The sequence below is a fragment of the Puntigrus tetrazona genome, chromosome 13 (assembly GCF_018831695.1).
Source record: "Puntigrus tetrazona isolate hp1 chromosome 13, ASM1883169v1, whole genome shotgun sequence".
In the NCBI taxonomy this organism is placed as follows: domain Eukaryota; kingdom Metazoa; phylum Chordata; class Actinopteri; order Cypriniformes; family Cyprinidae; genus Puntigrus; species Puntigrus tetrazona.
In genome coordinates, this window is record NC_056711.1 from 8,437,190 (window position 1) to 8,460,288 (window position 23,099).

At 36.1% G+C, this 23,099-nt stretch overlaps 1 protein-coding gene across 1 annotated transcript in view; it reads left to right on the top strand.

Moving 5' to 3' along the window:
- The window catches only part of LOC122356333 (sorbin and SH3 domain-containing protein 1), a 42,455-nt gene that overhangs the window by 570 nt on the left and 18,786 nt on the right, over positions 1–23,099 (top strand). The window contains 12 exon segments of the mRNA XM_043254900.1: positions 9,701–9,743; positions 10,416–10,502; positions 11,048–11,164; positions 12,063–12,178; positions 13,162–13,309; positions 13,769–13,917; positions 14,024–14,084; positions 14,232–14,306; positions 16,436–16,465; positions 16,547–16,643; positions 17,663–17,777; positions 19,307–19,390. Coding sequence (XP_043110835.1) covers positions 10,472–10,502; positions 11,048–11,164; positions 12,063–12,178; positions 13,162–13,309; positions 13,769–13,917; positions 14,024–14,084; positions 14,232–14,306; positions 16,436–16,465; positions 16,547–16,643; positions 17,663–17,777; positions 19,307–19,390 — 1,023 coding nt within the window. The 5' untranslated portion in view covers positions 9,701–9,743; positions 10,416–10,471.

A 23,099-nucleotide genomic window follows, 5' to 3' on the forward strand; every position in this document is an offset into this window, starting at 1 on the left:
GAAACGAGACTTCAAGAGTTCAACCCATCGCGTTGGCGATGCCGTGGCTGAAAAACGGTCCAGTTTAAAGAGATCGCAATGATATTTCTGCTTGTGTTTGTACAGCAGTGCGGTGTATGCGGCAGATATACTGTAGCAGATGAACTGTGCAGTGGGACAGTTTTTGGTAGGTTTGTGATGGAGCACAGATAAAAGCTTTGCACTCTGGGCATGATCTTTTTTTTTGACGCTCCAATTGCTTCGTTTAAATAACTAAAATCTAATTTTTTTAAATTAATAAACTCTGTAGACACAGATAGGTACTGCTTTTACTTTTTTCATTTTAGGATGGTTTGTAGAACTTGTGTAGTTTAACAGCTCCGGTGGTCTACCGCCCAGCTTTATCATGGTCTGCCAGATCAACCTCAGTCTAAATAATCTGTCATATCTAGACCATAAATGACCAGAACTAATATATATATATATATATATATATATATATATATATATATATATATATATATATATATATATATATATATATATTATATATATATATATATATATATATATAGTTGATAACTTACCTAGCAGATTGCATCTTAAAAAAAAAAACTTCTCTTTTTACACAACATTTATTTTAAAATAAAAACTAAAATTCTAAATGCCCTGGAAGAATTATTTCAACATTCTAATAATTTAAATTGAAGGCAAAGCAATATTCCAAAATTTAGAATTCTCACATTTTAAAAAGGAAGGTTGTTCCTGTTCTTTTGAAACGAGTTAACCTGGTTAAATTGAAAACTAGATGTATAAACCTATTAACATATCTTTAAAAAATAGGGCACGGGCAAAATAAAACAGGTTATAACTATAAGCCGTTCTGTTGTGTTCCTTAATAGCACTGACAAGAGGATTGTACACCGGTAAAAAAAAAAAAGTGTATCTGTGTTTACAGATGTTTCAGCTCAACACCTGTGCCAGACATACGTGATGTTATCATCATCCTCTGGCACAGGAGATATATAGTATTTCAGCGAGAGGAAGTGAGCAACATTAAAATCTTAAGTAGGTGAGAGACTGCAACATTTGTGAGAAGTTCCTGCCAGCGTCTTTCGAAGCCGTCTCCTTACAAAGTTAATGAATAATTTGTGTTGGCTGCTTAATATTTTATAAGCTTTGTGTGGAATCATGTTACCGTCTAGCGTGGTGAACGGGCGCCCAAAAGATTGGTGGTGAAACACTGTTTAAATGAGTTGTCTCGAGAATGATTTGACAAACTCCTTCGTTGGATATTTCAGGATCATCAGGTTGTTACGTATAGATGGCGCTGACCACGGGAAATCTGAATTTTGCAGTTTTTTAAACTTCTGCCGGCAACGATAAAGCCATAAAAGATTTTACGTAGGTTTGTCAAGTTGGTGAAAGCCTTTTTGTAGCACTGCAGTTATGCCAAGACATGATTTGACTGCTAATAACATGCTATTATACATTTCTCCCAGTGCCACTTCTCGTTTCAGTGCTGTGGAAACACTCGTTCACCCAAAAATTAAGCCTTTCGATTTGTCATCGTCCGCCCTTAGGCACGTTCTCTGTTTTGCATATCACTCAAATAGGATAAAAACGGGCAGGAATTGGTAAGAGAGCGAGGCCAGGCGTGTGACAGCAGATGGAACGGAGGAAGTGATCTGAGTGAGATTAAAGTCCCAGGCTTTCCATTCATGGTGCAGTGTGGAGTCACTCACATCCATTATATTGAGGGGATCACCATATTAATAGCATCCTCATCCTCTGTTTTTAACAAGAGGTTATATGTATTTTGACCTAGTTATGCTGTCTTTATCAATCACACAGGTGATTTTTAATCATTCTGAAGCTCTCCAGCTAGTGTAGGATGAAGCTGTTTTAAATGCATCCATTCTGCATTACGTAACGATTTTCCTGTATCTGTGTCACTGTAGATCTGAATGACCTTTTTTCTGTTGCATTTGTTAGGATTTTAAAAAATAATAAAAATTCAAGCATAAATTTAATCAAATCCTTCCAAAGGATTTCCAAATTTTTCAAATATTTATTTGTACTAAAACTGACATTTAATGTGGAACTGCTAATAAACATTGTCAAATTATGTTAAAAATTACAGTAATGTAAATAAAATACAACACACAGCCAGGGAGGTATGCTTAAAATTATAGAAGTACTTCTGTATAAGTTCTGTATATTTTTTTTTTTACATTTGAAGGCAGATTAGTAAAACTACATCTATTTTTTTACACAGAGAAAATGTAAATATTATTATGCATTTATTTGAATCTTTCCAGAGTTCCCTTATATGAGTACAATGCCAAAATAAATGAAACAATGTTTTGCCAAATGTATTTCAAAAAGAACAGTTTTACATCTATTGTTTTTTTTTCCAAAATAACAGTTAATTAAAAAATAAAAGGTGAATTACTAAATTATTATTATTATTATTATTAAATGGGTTTATATATATATATATATATATATATATATATATATATATATATATATATATATATATATATATACATATTTGGCTGTAAATATTAGTTTGGTATTAGTTAAATATTAATCCATCTGGCCTTCCAACCATATAGATATGCGGGTAGTTGACAAAAATAATAATTGGTGTGACATAGCAAAAATGTAGGAATATACATAGCAAAAAAAGTATCTTCATTCGTAGAGTTACAAATAGCATGAGAGAGTTTTATCTTCGATGTTAGAGTTTATTTTATTGATATATTTATGTAAAATTGTTACGTCACACCATTCAACGACATAATACTTCCAACATTATGTTTGCGAGCTACAACAAGTTGCTTTATTCAGTCAGTAATTTTGTTTGAAAGTTAATTCGGGAATTAAATAAATGTAACTTCGCTGACTAATGAGAAAACGCAGACGAATGAATCACCACTAGTGTGTTGCCGTACACAGACATACACAAAGTATCTGTCATTACTGTGTCTAAAACGTCTGTAAATCTTAACTCAATATTTAACTGTTGTTCAAAAGCAATGTCACGCTCATGGTCACACTGTTGGTCTGAATGTCTGCATGTTTTTGGTTACAGACAATGATTGAGGTGATCATACACCACATCCACTCTCATCCGAACCGTTTCAATGTTACACCACGTTGCTTAGCAACCTTCATCTAACCGCACACTTTCCTTCCACCCAACTGACTGCAGCCTGGCTTTGAGTGGCACTTGAAGTGTGCGCGAGTCCGTATGCTTTGTTAGCGCCACACGATTTCAAGGTCTGTGTGCACAAAGCAACACGCTAATGCAAACGAGAAGTTGAACAGACCGTCTCTGCTTCAGATTGTGTTGCGCTGACAGATTTTTCTTTTCACCTCTTGCTGCTTTGACAGATTGTGGACCAGCTGGCTTGAGGTCGGCGTTGAGATGATGTTCGCCCGATGAGAGTTCGTAGTTTGAGTGCAGATCATATTTAGACAGAACGTGACAATGATGTGTCAGGGCTTAAACGTCACGCATTTCATTTATTTGCCATGCAACACATAGCTGGGACACTCAACATGATGGATCTCCAGATAAGGTGTTAATATTGTGTTTTTCACATCGCCGTGAACTATTCACCTTTCAAGAGTGTGTGAAGTCCAAGTGTGAGCCAAAAGCGGCTTGCTTTATAAAGGCTGCGCCTGGTGGTGTTGCTCAACACTGAGATTTGGGGTCCTCCATCATTAGGGAAGCACTTGAAATGTCTGGATTATCATAGAGCCGTTTTTAGGTGTGGTTGAATAGTCTACATCCCCTGACAAAATTATCAGGCACCAGTCACATAACTCAGAGGTCTGAAACAGTTGTCTCTGTCTGCATTGCAAGTGGGACGCCTACAATCTCTGTGGGTTAGAATAATGTTGGTAAATGTTGGTGAGATTTACAGTGCTAAATATCTTTATTGCAAAAAAAAAAAAATCTGCAGAAAAACAGATAATGTCCCATCAGAAAATTACCAATACCAATTTCATTAAGTTTACGGTTAGAACACCTGTGAATAATCCGTGGAAAGACATTTTAATAATATTAATAAATATAATACTAAATGTCAAATAACTAGTTATGGTAAGTGTGTATAAATTTAAAGCCTAATGATGTGATGATACCCATTCATTTATTCCAAAACAAATTATATTTATACAGGAACTTGTCTTGTTTTATTATTTCTTTATTTTATTTTTATTTTATTTTTGGATCTTGGAACATTATTATTATTATTTAATTTTTAAGTCTTATGTGTCACATACTTAGCTGTTCACCAAAATACAGTATCCCAGATCTCAGTCTGGTCCATTTTTATTTGCATTACCTACAAAATAAATCCCAGCATGCCTTATGAGCTTTGTCAGTCACTCGATATCAAAAGCCGCGCCGTTACGCCCTGCTTTGTATCCCAAGTGTGAAACTCATTATCATTGCCCCATCTGTCCTTCTAGAACATCCATGCTGCGCACAAAGGCTTTTTTTTCTGGCTTGGGCTGTGGTTGATGCTGTGCACGTACCCCTCCCTCTGTGGCTGCCTGTTGTCCTGGTCAGCAAATGCCGAGGCCTGTGAGGGCCAGACCCGGAGACTTTGACTCATTTATACACAGCTGTGCACTGGAACATCTTTCAGACATAATGGGCTTCTGTATTCCATGATGTAATATCAGTTGTTATTTTAAATGTCACTCTGTATCAGATGGCATGACTTTACTGGAGAAGCCAGGCTAATAGAGTGCTATAAGTGTTCGGTTGTGGTACGGAAATGTTTAATTAGTGATAAAACCAGCTGATTGTGGGCGGAATCTTTAACACTTGTTAATTTTAGTATTGGTAGCTTTGCGTGGGAACAGTTTGTTAATCATGGAAAATGGAAGTATTGGAGCAATCAAAACAATGTTGAATTATTATGAACGTAATTATTTAAATTAAAAGTTTGAGATTGATAAACTTGAAAAATAGTATTTTAAACTGCATTTATTGGACCAAAAACAGCAGTAATGGTAACTTTAAAGTTCCTATGATGATTAGAAATGTCAAAAGAACTGTTACTTTATTTGAGTATGTCCTTGCTGAATAAAAGTATTAATTTTTCAATTATGACCCTAAACAGACTATACCATTTAATGTAACTTATAAGTATATATATAAGTATAATGCATATTATATACTAATTTCGAGATTAAAAATAATTGGTAAAGTTCCACTTATTTACACTGTTTTAAATAATTAAATGTTATTCATTTATTTTCTTTAAATGACTTTTCATGTCAAGGAGAGTAAAGTGCTTGTTGTCTTATACTATTGACTAAATTACGTGAAAACCATTACACAGACACACACACACACACACACACACACACACACACACACACACTCATAGCACAAAAACACTTAATAATCAACTAACTAATCATGTTAATATAGGAACAAACTCGTAATGCTGCAAGACAGACCTTTACTAATAATAAAATAAATGTAAATAAAACTGGCAAACCGGAAACTATAATTATTCATATCCTCGTGCATGCTGAGAAAAGTAAAAATAGAAGAAAAACTTCAACAGTTTTTTTCTGTGCATAGGTCTATTCGAAATGCGATTCAACTCAACTAATATGCTTGGTGGGTCATAGTATCATACTATGCTTCAGTATTTTTGTAATAGAAACGATATGCATTATTTGTGTTCCCAAAAGCCCACAGGAGTTCCTTGTAGTAAGTAAAAAAAAAACATAAGCTCACAAATCTTTGACTATTAGCATGAATCATCAGCATTAATACCAATACGTGCCAGTTATTTCGTTATTTTCCCATTTCAGCTGTTCATCATCTTTCCTGTTATTCCATAATATGGCCGAGAGGTTTCTCTGACAGTAATGTCATGCTCTAAAAAAAAGACGTGTGTAGATGAATGGTGGCTGAGGCGAATACCACAGTGAAATACATTTCCTTTTATGATGCCGTTGTGTAAATGTGTTGAGAGTATGACAGTCTAGGCCTCCGTCCAGTGTGTCTGCTGAAGATGTTTACGTACTGATGGGCTATTCTCATTTAAACACCCACGGCCGTTCTTCTACTGCGCTACTCTCAAGCCATGTTTGGAACTGTTTGCTGTGATCCTGATGAGCTTTGCTCTCTCTCTCTGTCCCCCTCTGCCATTTGTTGACAAAGCAGAAGTCAAACTGTGTTATGTAAGAGCCCCCCTCCCACTCGGCCCCCTCGCTCCTGCTACAGCAGGCCCCTTGTAGATCTCCTTTGTGTATTAAAGCTGGACTCTTTAAAAGCTGTCATGGAAATAAAATGAGGCAATCCCCGGAGATTCTTGGGTGGAATATCACGGTTCTTTTTCTCGTGTCACCCCCTTTATTATTTTAATAGGACTGGCATAATGGAATGTACATGATGACCTTCAGCTTTAGAATCTAGTGCTGTGACTTATTAACTTTTCAAATAAAATCTGTGAGAACTCTCCAACCAGAAAAGTTCTGCCATCAAAATCCGGAATATCTGGCCCGATTTCACAGGGTTTTGACAAGTTCCAAAAAGGCTTTCAGTAGCATTATTGACATGTCAAATTTTAGATGTTCACAAGACTGAGGGGTTGCTCACAGGAATAAACTGCTAGAAGGGAGAGAATTTAACAAGGAATGCTCACCGAAGTGACCTTTTATTTTTCCAAATGTTGTCTTCACTGAAAAAATGTGCTTTATGTAATAATGTCTGAATTTATAGTGTTTATTTGTCAAAATTGCACATTTTTATAGGTTGTTTTTTTGGCAAGCAATGTTAAAAACAGACTCTGGCTGATCATTGGCGTTAGTAGCGCTAGCATGCTATGTGATAATTGCAATGTAGGGGGAAAGCTCATAAATGCGCATTAGCAGGATGAGGTATTTTATTTCATGATTATTTAATTTGTGATTGACAGAAGATAAGATGTAACCTAAAATGTAAACACTAATGTACATAACCATGTACATAATTCCTTTTCACGTAAAAAACTACTTTTATTATAAAATTACATAAAGTGTGCCATTAGGTGTCCTCTGAGTTCTCACAGAAGGAAACTGTTAGCCAAATTAACAGAATTGTACTATAACATTATAAAAATCATTTACTGTTTTAAATGATTCAGTATATATCTTGATGTCTATATATATTTGACATTCACTGTAGTATTAGTTTAATTTTCAGGAAAAAAAAAATAAGTTTGTGTTTATAAATAAAACATTAATGTTTTGTATTGGACTTTTAGTGAGCTAAAATGTTCAGAAATGTAAGAGACTCCATGGAGGAATTGATTTATTGAGCTGCTAAGTGCCCCTGCAGGACGCCCCTTTCCTCACACATAGCTACAGGAGCTAAAACTGTGGGCCTGAGAGTTACAGCTTGGCCTTGAGTGAGATTTGAGCCAGTGTTTTGGTTCTGAAACAAAGACCTGGACCCATGTCTGTCATGAGCCTTTCCACTGTTGCTCTGTTTTACAGCTTTGCCCCAGGAAAGCCAGCTGGACAGTTACCAGTTACCAGGCGCAATGCAACTCATTTCCAGCGATTTGTCTGTTTGCACGATTTATCTGTTTGAACAAAAAGCTGTTGCATGCCATTACAAAAAATATAGTGTATGTACAGATATGCATGCATGATTTTGGACTAATGAGAGACCATTTGTTGTCTTGACTGGCTTAAACAGATAATAGGATAAAGTTTACATTTTTTTGTTGTGTCTTTCCTGGTTTAATTTCCTATATTTCTAACATGCCTTTTAAATCTATCTGAATGACTGCACTGGATCTATTTTATTTTTAATGGACTGCACAGAGACTGTAATCAACATAAGTGTTTTTAATACACTAGAGTTTTCCGAACTGTCAATTTTTATGCTTTGACCTTGATATGACCACCCAGGTCACTGTTTACTGTGTCTAGCCCATGCACTGTTCTCATACCCCTCAAATCAAACAGTCAACACTTTGTACTTTATCATATGAGTATGACAAACGTCCAGATTTATAACATATTTGGTCTATTATCTTACAGTTATCTTAATATAGTTCATAGCCTCATGAGGTGCTTGGCATGCCAGGCGGGGATGGGGAGGTGGATGGAAAGCAGGATACTGTAATTCGTTCATCACATGTTAAGTAGGTGCCACATTCCCAGGTGACAGGTGCTGACAGGTCCATCTTGGTCGTTGAAAGAGGCAAAGCATTGTTAAGGTCCAGTTCTTTGAAGAGAATAGAACACGATAGTCTGGACATTTAAAAGGACACCCTCAATGTTTGGGTATTTGTTGGGTCTTAAAACTAAGTTAAGCTCAGCAGAAGTTCTCTGAAGGTGAAAGTCCTTACAGGTAAGCTGAGTCAGTATGATATTAATGTGTAGAAATCAATATGTTTTATAATTATTGACTGTTATGGCTTTGGATTTGGTAACACCTCAAAACTTGAGTTAAATCAGGATTCTTAGCATATCTTCTCGAAAGGCAGCATGTGGAGCAATTCGGAGTATTAAGGATCCTCAGGAGCAGTGTGATACTTGACTGATGGATTGATGCATGCAGCTGTTTTTGTTGGATCTGTTTTTAAATTTACAATGAAAAATGATTCCCACTTATCCAATTCAGGATGCTATATAAACGTTTAAAATAAACAGCATATTTGAGTATTATTGAATTACAAAATTGCCGTTACGTAACCATTCAACAACTCCAAATTTAGGATGATATTCATTTTCAAGTGGGTGAATCCAGTTCTAACAGCCTTTTCTGTAAACATCTGAGAGTCTCTTCTATCTAGGCTACGCTGTTTATATACCATATAAGTTCGTCAAGACAGAGGCTTTATTTAATTATCTAATTGCAATTATTTGGCTAAATAACTGGCTCTGATTTCCTATAGACAGCAACTGTATAAGCTATAATAAGTCAGAGCACCTCGCATAGAGACAGATGCTTAATAATGTTTATATTTGAATCCATTAGTAATGTTACAGGAATATCTGCAATTATATAGGGCTATTTTGTATGTATAAAGAAAGCTCTCGTTTGGCAAATAGCAATTAGTATCTAAGTTATCTAATTCACGTACAAAGTGGCTTACTCATTTGTTACAGTTCAGATACATCTGTGCTAGAGTGATATCCATTGGCAGCTACTGAAACATATACATTTTCATTGACCCATATTTTCTTACCCAGCCAATGTTCTGTAACGGGTCACTTTGTATCTTGTTTCAGTGTGAACCACAGGCATAGGTGTGACACATCACTTAGAGGAATAGTCGGTCTCCTCATGCATCAGCACCCTCACGCTTACCATATTAGTAGAATTGTTTGTAACGTTATTCCGGTCGAAATTTCACAGTCCAGCCAATCAGGCTGTTTTTAAATATTTATATTCAGAGCCACTGAGATCAGGCCTATCTATACAAAGCAAGTCAAGCTAACAGAGCAGGGGATTTTTTGTGATCGCTGTTTAATTGTCGTACTTTTTGCTAGGGCTGTGCAGTAGGGCCATTTTTTTTTGCAGTTGTAAACATGCTAAGGTACATAGCAGGGAGGTGTTGTCGTTAAGTTGTAGTCAGCCACTCAATATTCTTTTAGCTCTTCCCTAATGACATGCTGAGCAACATTGTTCCCTGTCTCAGCATCTCCCTTCATCTCTCCTTTCGCTCGTTTTCATTCGCAGGGCTCTCCAGCAGAGGGCACAGGGAAATTTGATGCAGCCCCTGGTAAGTGTGCCACACTTTCAGTATCTCCATCCAGTTTCTGACGTTATGCAGGCCTTTTTGTTTTCATTTATATGGATAGAATGAAACAAAACAATTTCAACACTTGAAGAAAACAACATAAATTATGATAAAACAGGAAAAGGCAATTTAAACACCTGTTTTCTTTGCATGCAAGTTTTACACCATAGTCTCATATAGTACACTATTGTTTAAGCCTTTTTAAATTACTAATACATAAAAGACAGTAACAAGGAAGGAATAATAGCTGTCTAACGTCTTGATGAAGGAGGCTCATGAGTAAGCAATCACAAACAGACTCTCTCTGTCTTTCTCTTTGGCTTGAGTCATTGTTGAATCAGTATTCTCACTGCCAGGGCCCAATTTCCTTCCGTTCATCCATCTTTTCTTGATATTTGTGCCAGCCTTTGGAGAACACTGTGATTACAATCTTTCTAGAACTTAAAAAGCCCTGGGGTCTCTATATGAGCATTATTAGAGCTGTTGTTCTCTATAAAGTCTAACAAATAACTCAGTAAAACTAATGTAGTGTTTCTCAACGGGTGGGTCATGAACCAGAATACCACAGAGGATGTTGAAAACAACGATGAACGCAATTATAATAGCTCTCTTTAGTTTCTCCTCTTCTCACTTATGGTTGTATGTGTTTTGCAGCACGTTCACCCTGTCGGCGCACTGTATCTGCTGTGCGAGTAACCCCTTTGAGGATCATGAAGAGTTCCCCTGATCTCATGCCTACTGGTAAGAGCACCATTTTTAGGATTTTAGGATTGGGGGAGTAATGTCATATGTGACTCTGGACCATAAAACCAGTCATAATGGCCAATTTAAAAAAAAAAAGAGAGATACATCTGAAAGCTGAATAAATAAGTTTTGCATTGATGTAAGATTTGTTAGGATAGAACAATATCTCTTTGAGATGCAAGTATTTAAAAATCTGAGGGTGCAAATAATCAAAATACTGAGAAAATTCCCTTTAAAGTTGCCCAAATGAAGTTCTTACAATGCATGCTACTGATCAAATATAGTCAATCAAACGTTTTGTTATATTTTGGGGAGGAAATTTACAACCTTCATGGAACATGATCTTTACTTAAAATCTTAATGATTTTTGGCATCAAATAAAAATAATGTATTTGACCCCTGTGTATCATTGTCCATTGCTACAAATATGCCCATGCAACTTTTGTGATCTAGTTTTATGTTCCAGGGTAATAAATGATGAATATGAAAGTTTATTTAGTGCTTTAAAAAGATGAAATCAGTTTCTTTGTTTGGTTTTGCAGAGCTGGACCCTACCCGTGTTTGCAAGGGCAAGGGTGCTGTTACTTTGAGGGCCACATTAGTGCACATCGATGATGAGGACGGCACAAGCCAAGAGCCGTCCAAGAACTCTGCCAAAAGTGAGTTGGAAGTGCAGGATTTGTGAATAGGAGAGTGCTCTGAATATATTGCACAAAGCAGGACAGTGCCAGACTAATTGTTGTGTGCTGTCATAACGTTACTTAGGATATGATTGTAGCTGCAGACAATGTGCACTAAAAAGGGCTTGTTTTTTTTTTTCATACACCCATTAGCTGGAAAGATCTCTGTTTACAGGAAGTGGGCTTTCCTGAGTTTCTCCGTTTTCCTATTAATGAAATGGTTTATGTTATGTTATTTTGACAGTCATTGGGCATGGTGTGGATAGCTGCTAAATTGCAAAGTAAATTATACAGACAAATTTGTATTTTTTGTGGAACATACACATCTTTGTCTGACAGTCAACTTCATTGCTCAAATAACATTCAGTGAATGTTCATATTTGCAGGGGATTATCAAAGACGTCTTTTGTTCTCACCCACTTTGAGCTTTGGTAATGGAAACCTTCAGCTCGGACGTTTTCAGCATCTCCATGTTGGGACTATCCTGGCTAACTGCCAGCACTTGGGAGAGATGCCTTAATTGTTGTTGTGCCTGAATAAAAAGGCCATTGGAACAAACACTTCTTACAGTGGGTTCAATAGTCCCCTTGTTCTTCTGACAAAGTTCAGAGAATGGTTTTTTTCCAGTCATAAATTAGCATCTCAGTGGATGAAGACTTTCTGTGGGGTTCAGTTCTGACAGTTTCTGGCTGGTGATTCGTTTAATGGAGGATTAAGGAATTTGTTGTGGCATAAATTGTGGTTAATTCTGGAAACAAATGGTTTTGCTGCCAAGTGGAGGCAGCTTTATTTCACGTTTATGCCTTTTTAGGTTTTAAAAAGTGCCTTGGAGATTGGCTGATCCTCTGAGAATCCAAACTGTTTGGATTTGTTACAGGTGGATGGCTTGGTGCGGTCAATGGAGATGCCACAGAAACAAGTCTGGCTCAGAGAAGTGTAAACAACACCGGAGCTGATTTAAATTCAACTCAAGTCAATGAGACACCAACAAAGGTGAGTCACTACGTCTGAACATTTGTTCCTTTTAGCAATGCTTTGCTTTCTTGCAAAAATGCCATTTAGAGATTAATATCAGTGCTAATTAAACAGCTTGATCTCAAGATCTCTGGAGACACTGAGATACTTCTTAAAATCATTTAAATAAGAGCCATGAATGAATGTTGTCAATATTTTGCAAGCAAGATGACATTTCTTTTTTTTTAATTTGCATTCTCATCTAGAACGGTATAGATCCAGGGTGATCGACTATGTTGGTATTTATTAGTGGGGAAGCTACTTGAAAAATTAATGTCATTTCTGACTTTTGAATAACTCTAGTGATTTGTTATGCAAGTGTTGTTATTTTTACCTAACATTATTAATGCTAGAATAATGAAAAAACATTGAAAAACTAGAAATGCAACTAACTCAAAATTAAGTCGATTAAGTTGAAGTATCAAAATTACTAAAACTAAAATGAATTAGCTAAAATAACGCTAAAATTAAAGGGATAGGTCACCCAAAATTGAAAATGTTGTCATTTTTGCACACTCATGTTGTTCCAAAACTGTATGAATTTATTTCTTCTGTTAAATGCTAAACAATAACTACCACCGGTTAATTGGTAAACTGTCCCTTTCAAATGAAAATTGACCCTATAAATTTTTATATAAATAAGTAGTCTATTATAATATTCTAAAAATAAAACTGGCTAAGCATTATGTAAATCTTAATAAATGTCATTATAAAGCTGAATACTCCAGATGTTGATGATGACCTCCTCAAGACAGAAAAAAATAATTAGAAGTAACCAAACACACTAAGTGCTATTCTATGCTGTTTGACATTGTATTTATCAGCATTGCAGAGGAATCTTTGCAACATTTGGTTACTTGAGAGTGAAGTGTAGTGAAGCAAATTTCATGCAAATTCCCCCCATAAGAAATCAAAAAAATGTCACAACCACTAGAGTGTCTGTTTTTGTGTGTTCTCCTCAGGTGGACTCACCTGTAAGAGAGAGTCGATCTCAGCTCACATCCTGCCTTGATCAGCCGAGTGCTATTACCTCATCAGCCAAAGTGTCCTCTTCATATCCCCCCACCAGCAGCGTCAACCCAACAATCGTCTTGCTGCAGCACAGCAGAGGTAAAGACGTCCCATGCATTAAAAATCTAAACGCTTTCATGATATAGAAAGAGAAATAAGAATGATCCGTTCCTTGTGATTAGCTTACAAAGATGGCTACATGAATGAATGGCACCTCTGTAGTTATTATTAAGGTGGTAGTGTCTGTTCTATGCCTGTTAAAGTGGAGATTAAAATTTTTGTATAAAATGTAATATTCAACAATTGTCAGAATCAATGAGGAGAAGCATTTCAAAAACAAACATCCCAACAAACATCTGTCAAATATATATATATATATATATATATATATAACACCTTCTTAAGAAAAAGCAATTCCCGCTCGAAAAAAGTTATAGCAATGATTTGCTCATTTAAATATTAAATCAGTCAGCGCTGCTTTTAAAGACTAAAAGCAACCAGACCAGTGTGTTTTTAATCTTGTGTTCTGGTCATTTCTGATCTGAGTTTGTGCTTCAGAAGCTGTGGCGGAGCAGGGCAGTGGCCCTAATCGGAGCCCTGCCGTCAACCAGAATAAATCTTCCTCTGAGACTCCGGCAGACATGGAAGGAAAGAGAATGAGACTGTCTGAACATTCAGCTGTCCCGGGACCCAGAGTCCCAGTACGGGTAAGAAACGGCCCCTTCTCAGTTATACCTGTGCAGACTTTGACTGCATAAATATATCCAAAATCTCATAGAAATAAAGCGCCATCTGCACTATTTTGTTTACTAGAACACAGAGCTATCAAAGGATTGGTACAGAAACATGTTCAAACAGATTCACAAAGTCCCAGGTAAAGATGCTCCTTGAGAATCACATGCGATCAACACTATTTCATCTTTTTGTGTGTCTAAATCTGAAGATCACATTTCAGTCATGTATCTATGTGTGTGGTCATTTTTGTCAGTGTGTGTTTTGTATTTCACTCCACCTTACTCAGAGCCTGTCGAAGAAAATCCATATCGTCCCACCTACATATTTCCAGAGAGCAATGACAGGCCACTGAAAACCAGAGGTACCTTAGTAATAGTTATAATCTGATATTTATTAACATTCCTCCATGTCACTCATTTAGCATCACATTTATGTATGTGTTGGGTAATTTTATATATAGGTCATGAAAACCAAGAAATGATATACACTGCTGTTCAAAGGTTTGCAATTTGTGAGTTTGTAAATGTTAATTTTCTCACCAAGACTGCATTTATTTGATCAAAAAATTCAGTATTAAATATTACACATATTATTACAAATAAAACATATTATTACAATAACAATTGACTTAACAAATGTCACTTTTGATCAATTTAGTGCATGCTTTCTGAATTAAAATATTAAGCAGGATTAATGATCGAGTAGCATTTCTATCTCAAACTCGACTGAAAATAGCTGCAGTATACATAATAAGGTGTTAATATGCCACATTGTTGGCTCCATCCCGTGTCCATTCTTTCACAAATCCCAATGTGCAATAGATGCTGATTTTTATGTACACGGTGTCAACAAATTGATTGTCCCAAAGAGGCATCACAGCACTCAAGGTGAGCTGTGGTAACAGAGCTATTTTCAACACACCGACAAAACCACATCACCATGTATTTAAAACTCATAAATTGATTACCTCCATTTTAAGAGCTTTCATACCTCTGCTTGATGTGTTTCGTGGCTGTGCTTTTAGAGAACCATTCTGCTGAATTATTAAAGCAGTCACAACACACCTAATGGGCTTTGAGTATCCATTGGATTCTTTACAATGCACAGTTAGCAATGCCATTCCAATGCTAGTCTCAAGTATTTGTTAAAACTCTTCACTCAAATTCCTCCTTTCAGTAGTTTGTGGTGAACTTGTCTTGTTTGTATCAAAAACCAGCTAATAGAAGATTCCAGCATGAGGAAAACACACTGCTGTGGTTATAGTGCCATCTACTGGGTGGATTAGTCTGAGGAAAATAAAGTGGCCTTGTCTTGGAGCTGCTGTTTAGTTGATAATGGACTGCTATGTATGTCACACTAATCCCTGTAATTTTCACCTAGTATATATTAGATGTTTAGAATACCTCCCAGAGATGCTGCTTTAGAGCACAGGCTACGCCAAGTTAAAACAGGTTACCAACTATGAGTGTTGGGCACGTTACTTTAAAAAAGTAATTAGTTATAATTACTAATAACTTCTCACAAATAGTAACTGAGTTAGTAACTGAGTTACATTATTATAAAAGTAACTAACTACCAGGGAAAGTAATTATTCCATTATTTAAAAAAAAAAAAAAAAAAAAAATGTCAAATAACACTATTTTTATGTTTCTGAGGGACACTGTGAAAGACACATGACATTCAGTATTATTCTAAATATTATTGACTCTCTATGGACACCTCGGCAATTATAATATTTTTTGCACCATAAGATGACAGAATTTTAGTAATTGGAATAATCATGACTGCATATTTGTCATGTTGACTGAGCTTAGGGCTGTTTGTCAATTAGTGTGTCTATAAAAAATAAAAATGATAGTAATAAAACTACTATGAATCCTTCCATTAATAACAATATAAAACGCACTAGGATTAATGTCCTGCTGGGTTCATGAATATTAATCAGGTTGTCTGCGTTCGCTCAAATTGATTTGCTGAAATCAGAACAGGGACGACAATAGGTGAGCGCCAGCCAATGGGACTGTTGATTGCGCATTAGTTCCGCCCACTAACCAGAGAAACCAGCGGTTCTTAAAATCGGAATAATTCCAAAGGAAGATAATTCTGGGTGGTATGTAAGATTCTCCCGCTCAATATCTTTTTTTGCGTGTGTGAAACAAATCTACAGCGACCCGTGCACCTTCACAATAGTTTATTGGGCGTCAAATACACGGCACATCCATTCAGATGAACCGAAAACTAAAATTATAGACCTAATAATATTGCCCTATAATAATTTAAAGTAAGGCGGCATTTTATCGTTAGTAACGGTAACGGCGTTGTAACGGGAAGCATTAATTCGGTTGAGTACTCGTTACTGGAAAAAATAACGCCGTTATTCCCATCACTGCCACTAACTACGTTAGGAATACATTTGGCATGTGAAATAAAAACACAAGTTCTCAATTGATTAAAATGTATTTGTACTTAAGTATTTTCTGACTCTTTTAGATGACGGGCTGTCATATGGTGGTGAGGACGGTAAGTGTTTTCGTTTTATCCCTTCAAAAGAAAATATAAGCTACACTATGAATTCTTTTTTGAAGGAAAGCTGTGTTTCAGTGCGGGCCGTCCCTCGCTCCAAGAGTGCCGTAGACATGGGGAGCTCCAGAGGACAGCTGCCTGTGCCAACACGCACATCTTCCCTGAAACCTCAGAGGTGAGCACAAACAAATATTAGGATTAATGAAGCAGATTCTAGCACATTCATTGACTGATGTCTTGAAAGTTTCATATTAGAGTGTGAATTCTTGCACCATGCTAGCGTTGCTCAAGATAGAGATGATGACATTTCTTCACAAAACCTCAATATGTAAAACATTGTTTTTCAGCATTTGTCATGGTGCCTTAACAAGCATGTGTTGGCGTGAGAGATGTTGTGGTTTGCTGTTAAAATTCATAATAGATACCCATTTATTTTAGTAATCGACGTTCGCTAGCAGAAATGGTATTACCATAACATATCATTACTTTGTGTTTTATATATAGATACAAATGTATTAAATGGGTATACAAAGGTTTTAGCATTTTGAAAGACATTAAATGCATAAAACATTCAAAAAATAGCACAGGGTTTAAAGTGTTTAGTTATTCATGTTAATGTTTATTTCTTTGAATTTAATTACATTTAATTACTTTATTATGAACAAGCTGAATTAATAATATGAACAGTGGCACATTTATATACATTTATGTAAATAAACTGTTGTTACACTGATGTTATACAGTTTTTATTATATATATATATGTTATAATATTTGTATACATTTATATATATATATATATATATATATATATATATATATATATATATATATATATATATAATATATAACAGATCACAATGAAAATAAATAATTGATATTACGGTATTTTTTTGTTCAATGTGCCTCGTACATAACTAAGGTCAAATATTTGAGATGCACTGTAAAGTATTACTAATTTATAATAATTTGAAATGAAAAATGTATTAAATTACAGTTATACAATACAAGGAGCTGAACACATGTTGGTATAGATTGGATAGATGAGTGCTTTTACATAAAGGATGTATGCTGTGTTTTTAAAAGATCGCATGTATGGGAACGTGCAGCCAAAACTTGCCCTTGTTGGTTGCCATGGCGACTCTCCACCTCCCTCGCTGTATCACTCCATCTCTCCCCCCATGCATCCCTGCAGGAATGAGTGGGAGCCCCCTGACAAGAAAGTAGACACCAGGAAGTACCGCGCCGAGCCCAAGAGCATATTTGAGTACGAGCCAGGAAAGTCTTCAGTGCTGAAGCTGGAGAGACCGGTATGATGCTCTTTATACATGCATGTTTGGTTTCTGGTGTTGGTGGTGCAGACCTGTGCATGTCGTTTGATGCTGCAAGAGCTGCTTTCTGCCTGTTTCACTTACAAGGACAGCACACTCACAGCTGTATGTCTCTAGGTAGTCTCATTAAGTGACCTCGGTAGGTGATTTCTACTGGTTTCTACTTTTCAGTGTTGTGATATATATGTAGCGTATATGTCCTGTGTGTTGACGCACACAGTGCACACAGTAATGTTAGAATATAGAAAGCAGGAGGACCTCTTACTCAGCTATAAAAAGCTCATCAATAAGTGACACTTGTAGTGTCCAGACCCAGTTAAGAATAGAGGCTCCTGCAGGGGCGTGTGTGTGTCTGCAGTCTGGTCTTTTTCATGGAAGGTTTATTACTATGATATTCAGTGATTCAATCAAAGCGTGACTCATTCTGGGAGCTGCTGCTATTACATAATGTCTTTCTGATGACATACCGCTGTAATAGGTTTATTGTAGAAGTAAAGCAAAGCATGTTGGATCCTCGTCAGTGAAACAACTGAAGCAGAGAAAGCTGCATTAGGTCTTTCGTTTTTTCCCTCATTGTTAGGGAAAGTAATTAAAATGGCTCTAGGTCAGGTCCTATCTAGGGCAGAAGATAATGTGCTGCCGGTGTCTGTTCATCTGATTTAGCATTGCAGAAACAGTTCTTCATTACTGTGAAATATTTTTGTTGTTTTTAAGTGATATTTACACTACTATTCAAAATTTGGGCATAGTAATATTTTTTAAATCATATGCTTATTTGAGTAAAAATAGTAAATATCTAAGATATTATTATAATTTAATGTAACCTTTTTCATTATAAGATTAAAAAAATATATAATTTATTCATGCATCGATATTAATATTAAGTCTTGTCGTGTGATTCTTATTCATCTTATTCAAAAGGAAATCTTTTGTAACATCATAAATGTCCTTACTGTCATTTTTGATCAGTTGAATGTGTATTTGCTGAATAATAATAAAAAACGTCCTGACCCCAAACATTTGAATTATAGTGTAATGTTAAATTTAGCATTATTGTTGTATTATAGATTTAGCAAATAATTTTAAAAACATCAATGTGAAAATATTTATTATCATAGCAGGTGTGTAAAAAGGCATTTTGCCCATGAATATGTGTCTATTCTACAGTCTGAAAGATTTCATCCTAGTTTTAATGGATCTCTTTCCATCATCAGGACTTTGAGAGATTTTTATGAGATCTTTATTCTTTTCTATTTCCTGTTCCTTTGACTGCTGAGATCAACCAGATGTTCTTGCAATAAGTCATCAAGCTGGAAACAAATCCAATTCATGTTTCCTCCACTCTCTCAGCCTGTCTAAGATCATGACATTAAGAGATTATTCATGTAACATCATCATTCAGTCTCATTGTCTTTGTATTCTGAATCTTCCTCTCTGTCTTTCTTTCTTTCTTTCTTTCTCTCTCTCTCTCTCTTTGTCCTCCTTTCCTTGTTGCCATATTTCTGTAGACTCAGGACATAAGTCCAGAAGATGTAGATTTAGAGAATGAGCCTTGGTATAGGTTCTTTTCTGAGATGGAGTTTGGCAAAGCGGTAAGTTGGCGGTATTAATGTGACCAATTTTTAAGAAAAAAAACCTGCATGTCCTCCCTTTTTTTGTACAGGAGCCTAAACCTTTTGTCTGTTTATGACTACATTCACACTGTGAGCCATAGTGCTCAATTTAGATTTTTGCTCAGATCTGATTCTTTGTGTAACTATTGACATTTTTTTGTAAATGTGGCCAATATCAGATCTCCGATGTGAACAGATCATGGTTCTTAACTAAACCTTACGCTCAAAGGAACAATACGAACAGGGTCGCCAGGTTTTCACCACAAAATCCACCCAATTGCTTCTTAAAATTAGTCTAAAACCAGCCCAATATCCCATTAGTGGGGTTGTTTCAACTCACATAGTTGAAAAACAACCTGCAGCAACATTGGAAAAAGAGCCCAATTCTGTGGGAAAACCGCAACACTTGTGCAGCTTGACTCTGAGATAAAAACGTAGGACCAAAGTAAGCAGTTACGCATTTATTTAGAATGTAATTTGCTGCAGAAGCCAGTGAAATTATGCTTAGACAATATGAAAAATAAAGACAAGTATGAGACAGAACAGAGAAATTTTTAAACTTTAGTTATAAGAGTCCTCATGTTTTGCTTGTATATAGAATTCTAAGTTCTAAGACATAACTGTTCGTTCTCTGTATCTTCAAATTGACTCCTATAAGTGCAGAATTGTGATGAATGTGGATCTGATGTAAAAGTCAAATTAATTCTAATATGCTTACTCAGACTGCTTTTGCATTGCAAAACCTTTGAACTAAATCAGATTTAGTGCCATATATGGAAGTGGCATAAATCGAAATTGAAAATATCAAATTACCTGTGGTTTGTGCTGTTCACTCTGTCGTGAGGAAAAAAAGATCAGGATCAAAAATCGTTTTTGGGTTACATTTCCCTGCAGTGTGAATGTAGCCTATTAGAGCCATTCTTATGTCACTTCCTGTCTGCACTGACCATTCGTCTATATGTTCCTCATCCAGCCCATTGTGTATGAGTGTATAGCAGTCCAAAAACAACACAAAAGCAGTAGTGGAAGAGTTCTTCTGAATGTGTTTCAGAAGCTGCATTATAGATAGAAAGGTTAATCTTTCCTGAACATATTCTAAATGCTGAACATTTTCATCTTTTTCATCTCATATTTGTCTTTCCTGACTGTAATTGAATTATATTTTTCACTGTGATAATACATTGAACTGGCAACTGATTTGAAATTGGGGTTCAAATTACTGCAGTCTGTTCCTCTAGGAAGCTCTTGACTTTTCTCAGATCCTGCCATTTAACTGGCAGTAATTCTGGTGTTGGCACACATGGCTTTGAGTAGGTTTTCAGTTTTATGGAGTGCCCAGACTGGAAACAGACAGCAACCTGTGATGTTACAACTAGTTCAGTAAAGACGACAAACACAGCATTAGCCAAACTGTTTCCCCAGTGCTTAATCCTGTTGCCTGGCAGCATTGACTGAAATGTTGGCCTCTGCATCATTCGCTTATTGGCTGTCAGATTCGCTCCATCCAGCTTAACTAATGGGAAAGTACATAACATCCTGCCGGGAATCTCTCCGCTCATGGCGATTATATTTTTGCGGTGTAAACTTTTTGTCTGACCTTGACGCAGTAAGTAAGTAAAGCACTGTAAAGTAGAGTTGGCTTGCTGTCACTGGGTTCAGTGAAGGATAGGAAGACTGTCGCTATGCTATCAGTGGCACAGAGCCTGTGCAGCGTTGTCATCAACTCAACACCTGGGAGTAAATAGCACATTCGTTCACACTTATTTGCTTGGAGACACGTACTGTACCATGATACACCTCAAGGTGATTGGGTTGTCCACCTTTCATTTTAGAAACTCATTGTGCTGGAGATATAACTAAAACATTAGTAATTTAAAAAAATGCTATTTATATACTAGAAAAATATATTACAATGTTTTTTAAGCTAAATTAAAGCTTTTATTCAGTATGGAAAAGTGACAGTAAAGACTTCAACAGTGTAAAAAATGCATTTCTTTTGAACTTTTTATACTGAAAAAAGCAGCACTGATAATAATTAATGTCAAAATGTTAGCACCAAATCAATATATTAGAATTGTTTAATAAAACTGAATTAGAAAATAATAAAAGTATAACGTGATACTGAAGACTAAAGTTATGGCTGTTGAAAATTTTGCTCTGGTTTCATAAGTATAGATTACAATTGGAATATATATATTGCAACAGCTATTTTAAATTGATTGTAATAACATTCCAGAATATTTCTATCCATGCATGCATCCTATTTGAATGGCATGTTTGCCATGTCTTTAGAATCGGGTCTTCTGTCAGTGAAACTAAACCCTTGAGTCACAGGCTGCATTCCTGATGGATAGACTCATAAATCTAAGCATCAACGTCATGGCACAAGTTTAGAGAAGTTTCCTGTCTCTCTCCAGATTTCCTTGTTTAGAGACGAAAGTGAGGAGTCACTTCCCTTGAGAGCGGGAGTCTCAGAGTCTGCTGATGCAGCCCTCTCTCACTGCGATCATGATGCAATTATGAAATACTGAAATAATCTTAGTTTCACAAGCCAGTGTGAAATTCTCATTGGCTCAGTAGGATTCCCATAAAAATTCAGATGTAAAAATAAAATGAAGCACATTTCTAAAGCTTTGTAAGCATTCTCTTGATATGTGTTGTTAGAACTAGAAACATTAACAACAGTATCTGTCGTCCCAGAGCTCTTAGACTGAGGTCACAGAAAGTCCCAGAAGTAGACTTGTTGAGCTTGTTGACTCCTTACTGGGGGCAGCTTGAAGTATGAAGCTGCGTGTGTGTCTGTCTTTAAGTGGGTCGAAGGTTATTGGAGACTGCATGTGACCTGGCTTGTTCAGTGATTGACACGCCAAACCCTGTGACAGTGATGAGCACAGTCAGCCCGTGTTTACCAGCGTATGGAATGACATATACAGCACGTTCATAACTATGACATGTTTGTTAAATTAGAGACAACAACATTCATTTGTAGAAGGTGTGCTTTGATGATAGTAATTTATGAGGGAATGCAAGGAAAAGGTTGCGTGTAAAGTTATACTTTCATAAATGGGCACATAAGCCCCATTTGTTCATGTGGTTAAGTTGCACAGTACCTCACTCACATTGTATGCTATTTATATAACAGAAAAGTTGTAAATTTTCTTGAGTCATCTCCTGCACCTGTTTGGAAACTAGCACATGAAAATGAGCAAACATTATTAACACACTGTTCCACTGACTAGCCTTAACAATCAGGGGAAAGGAATTTACATCCTAGGAAAGACGATGGTAAGTAAATGATGGGGTGAACTATGCCTTTTAAGGATAGATTAATTGTAAATAAAGGCCTACATATTGTAATTAGACGCTGTATACCCCAGTGTGACAACTGGACATACCAGATACGACGAAGGGAAATTCTCAAGGAATCACTATCTCAGCATTATTACTTCCAGAGATGTCATTTGAAGTCAAATACCTTATATGAGAAATTCTATTTCCGTTGGGTTTTTTAAATAACATAAAGCTTTGAAACCATATCCTCAGTGACATAGGCTACTGTGCATGCCATTTTCACCCACCGTTTCTGTGGGTCATGTCAAGAATGTCAAGTACTCATCCTAAATCTCATTTATAACAGTTCCGACTTAAACAGAATCATCTTTTTGTCTGTTTACATAGTATTTTATAC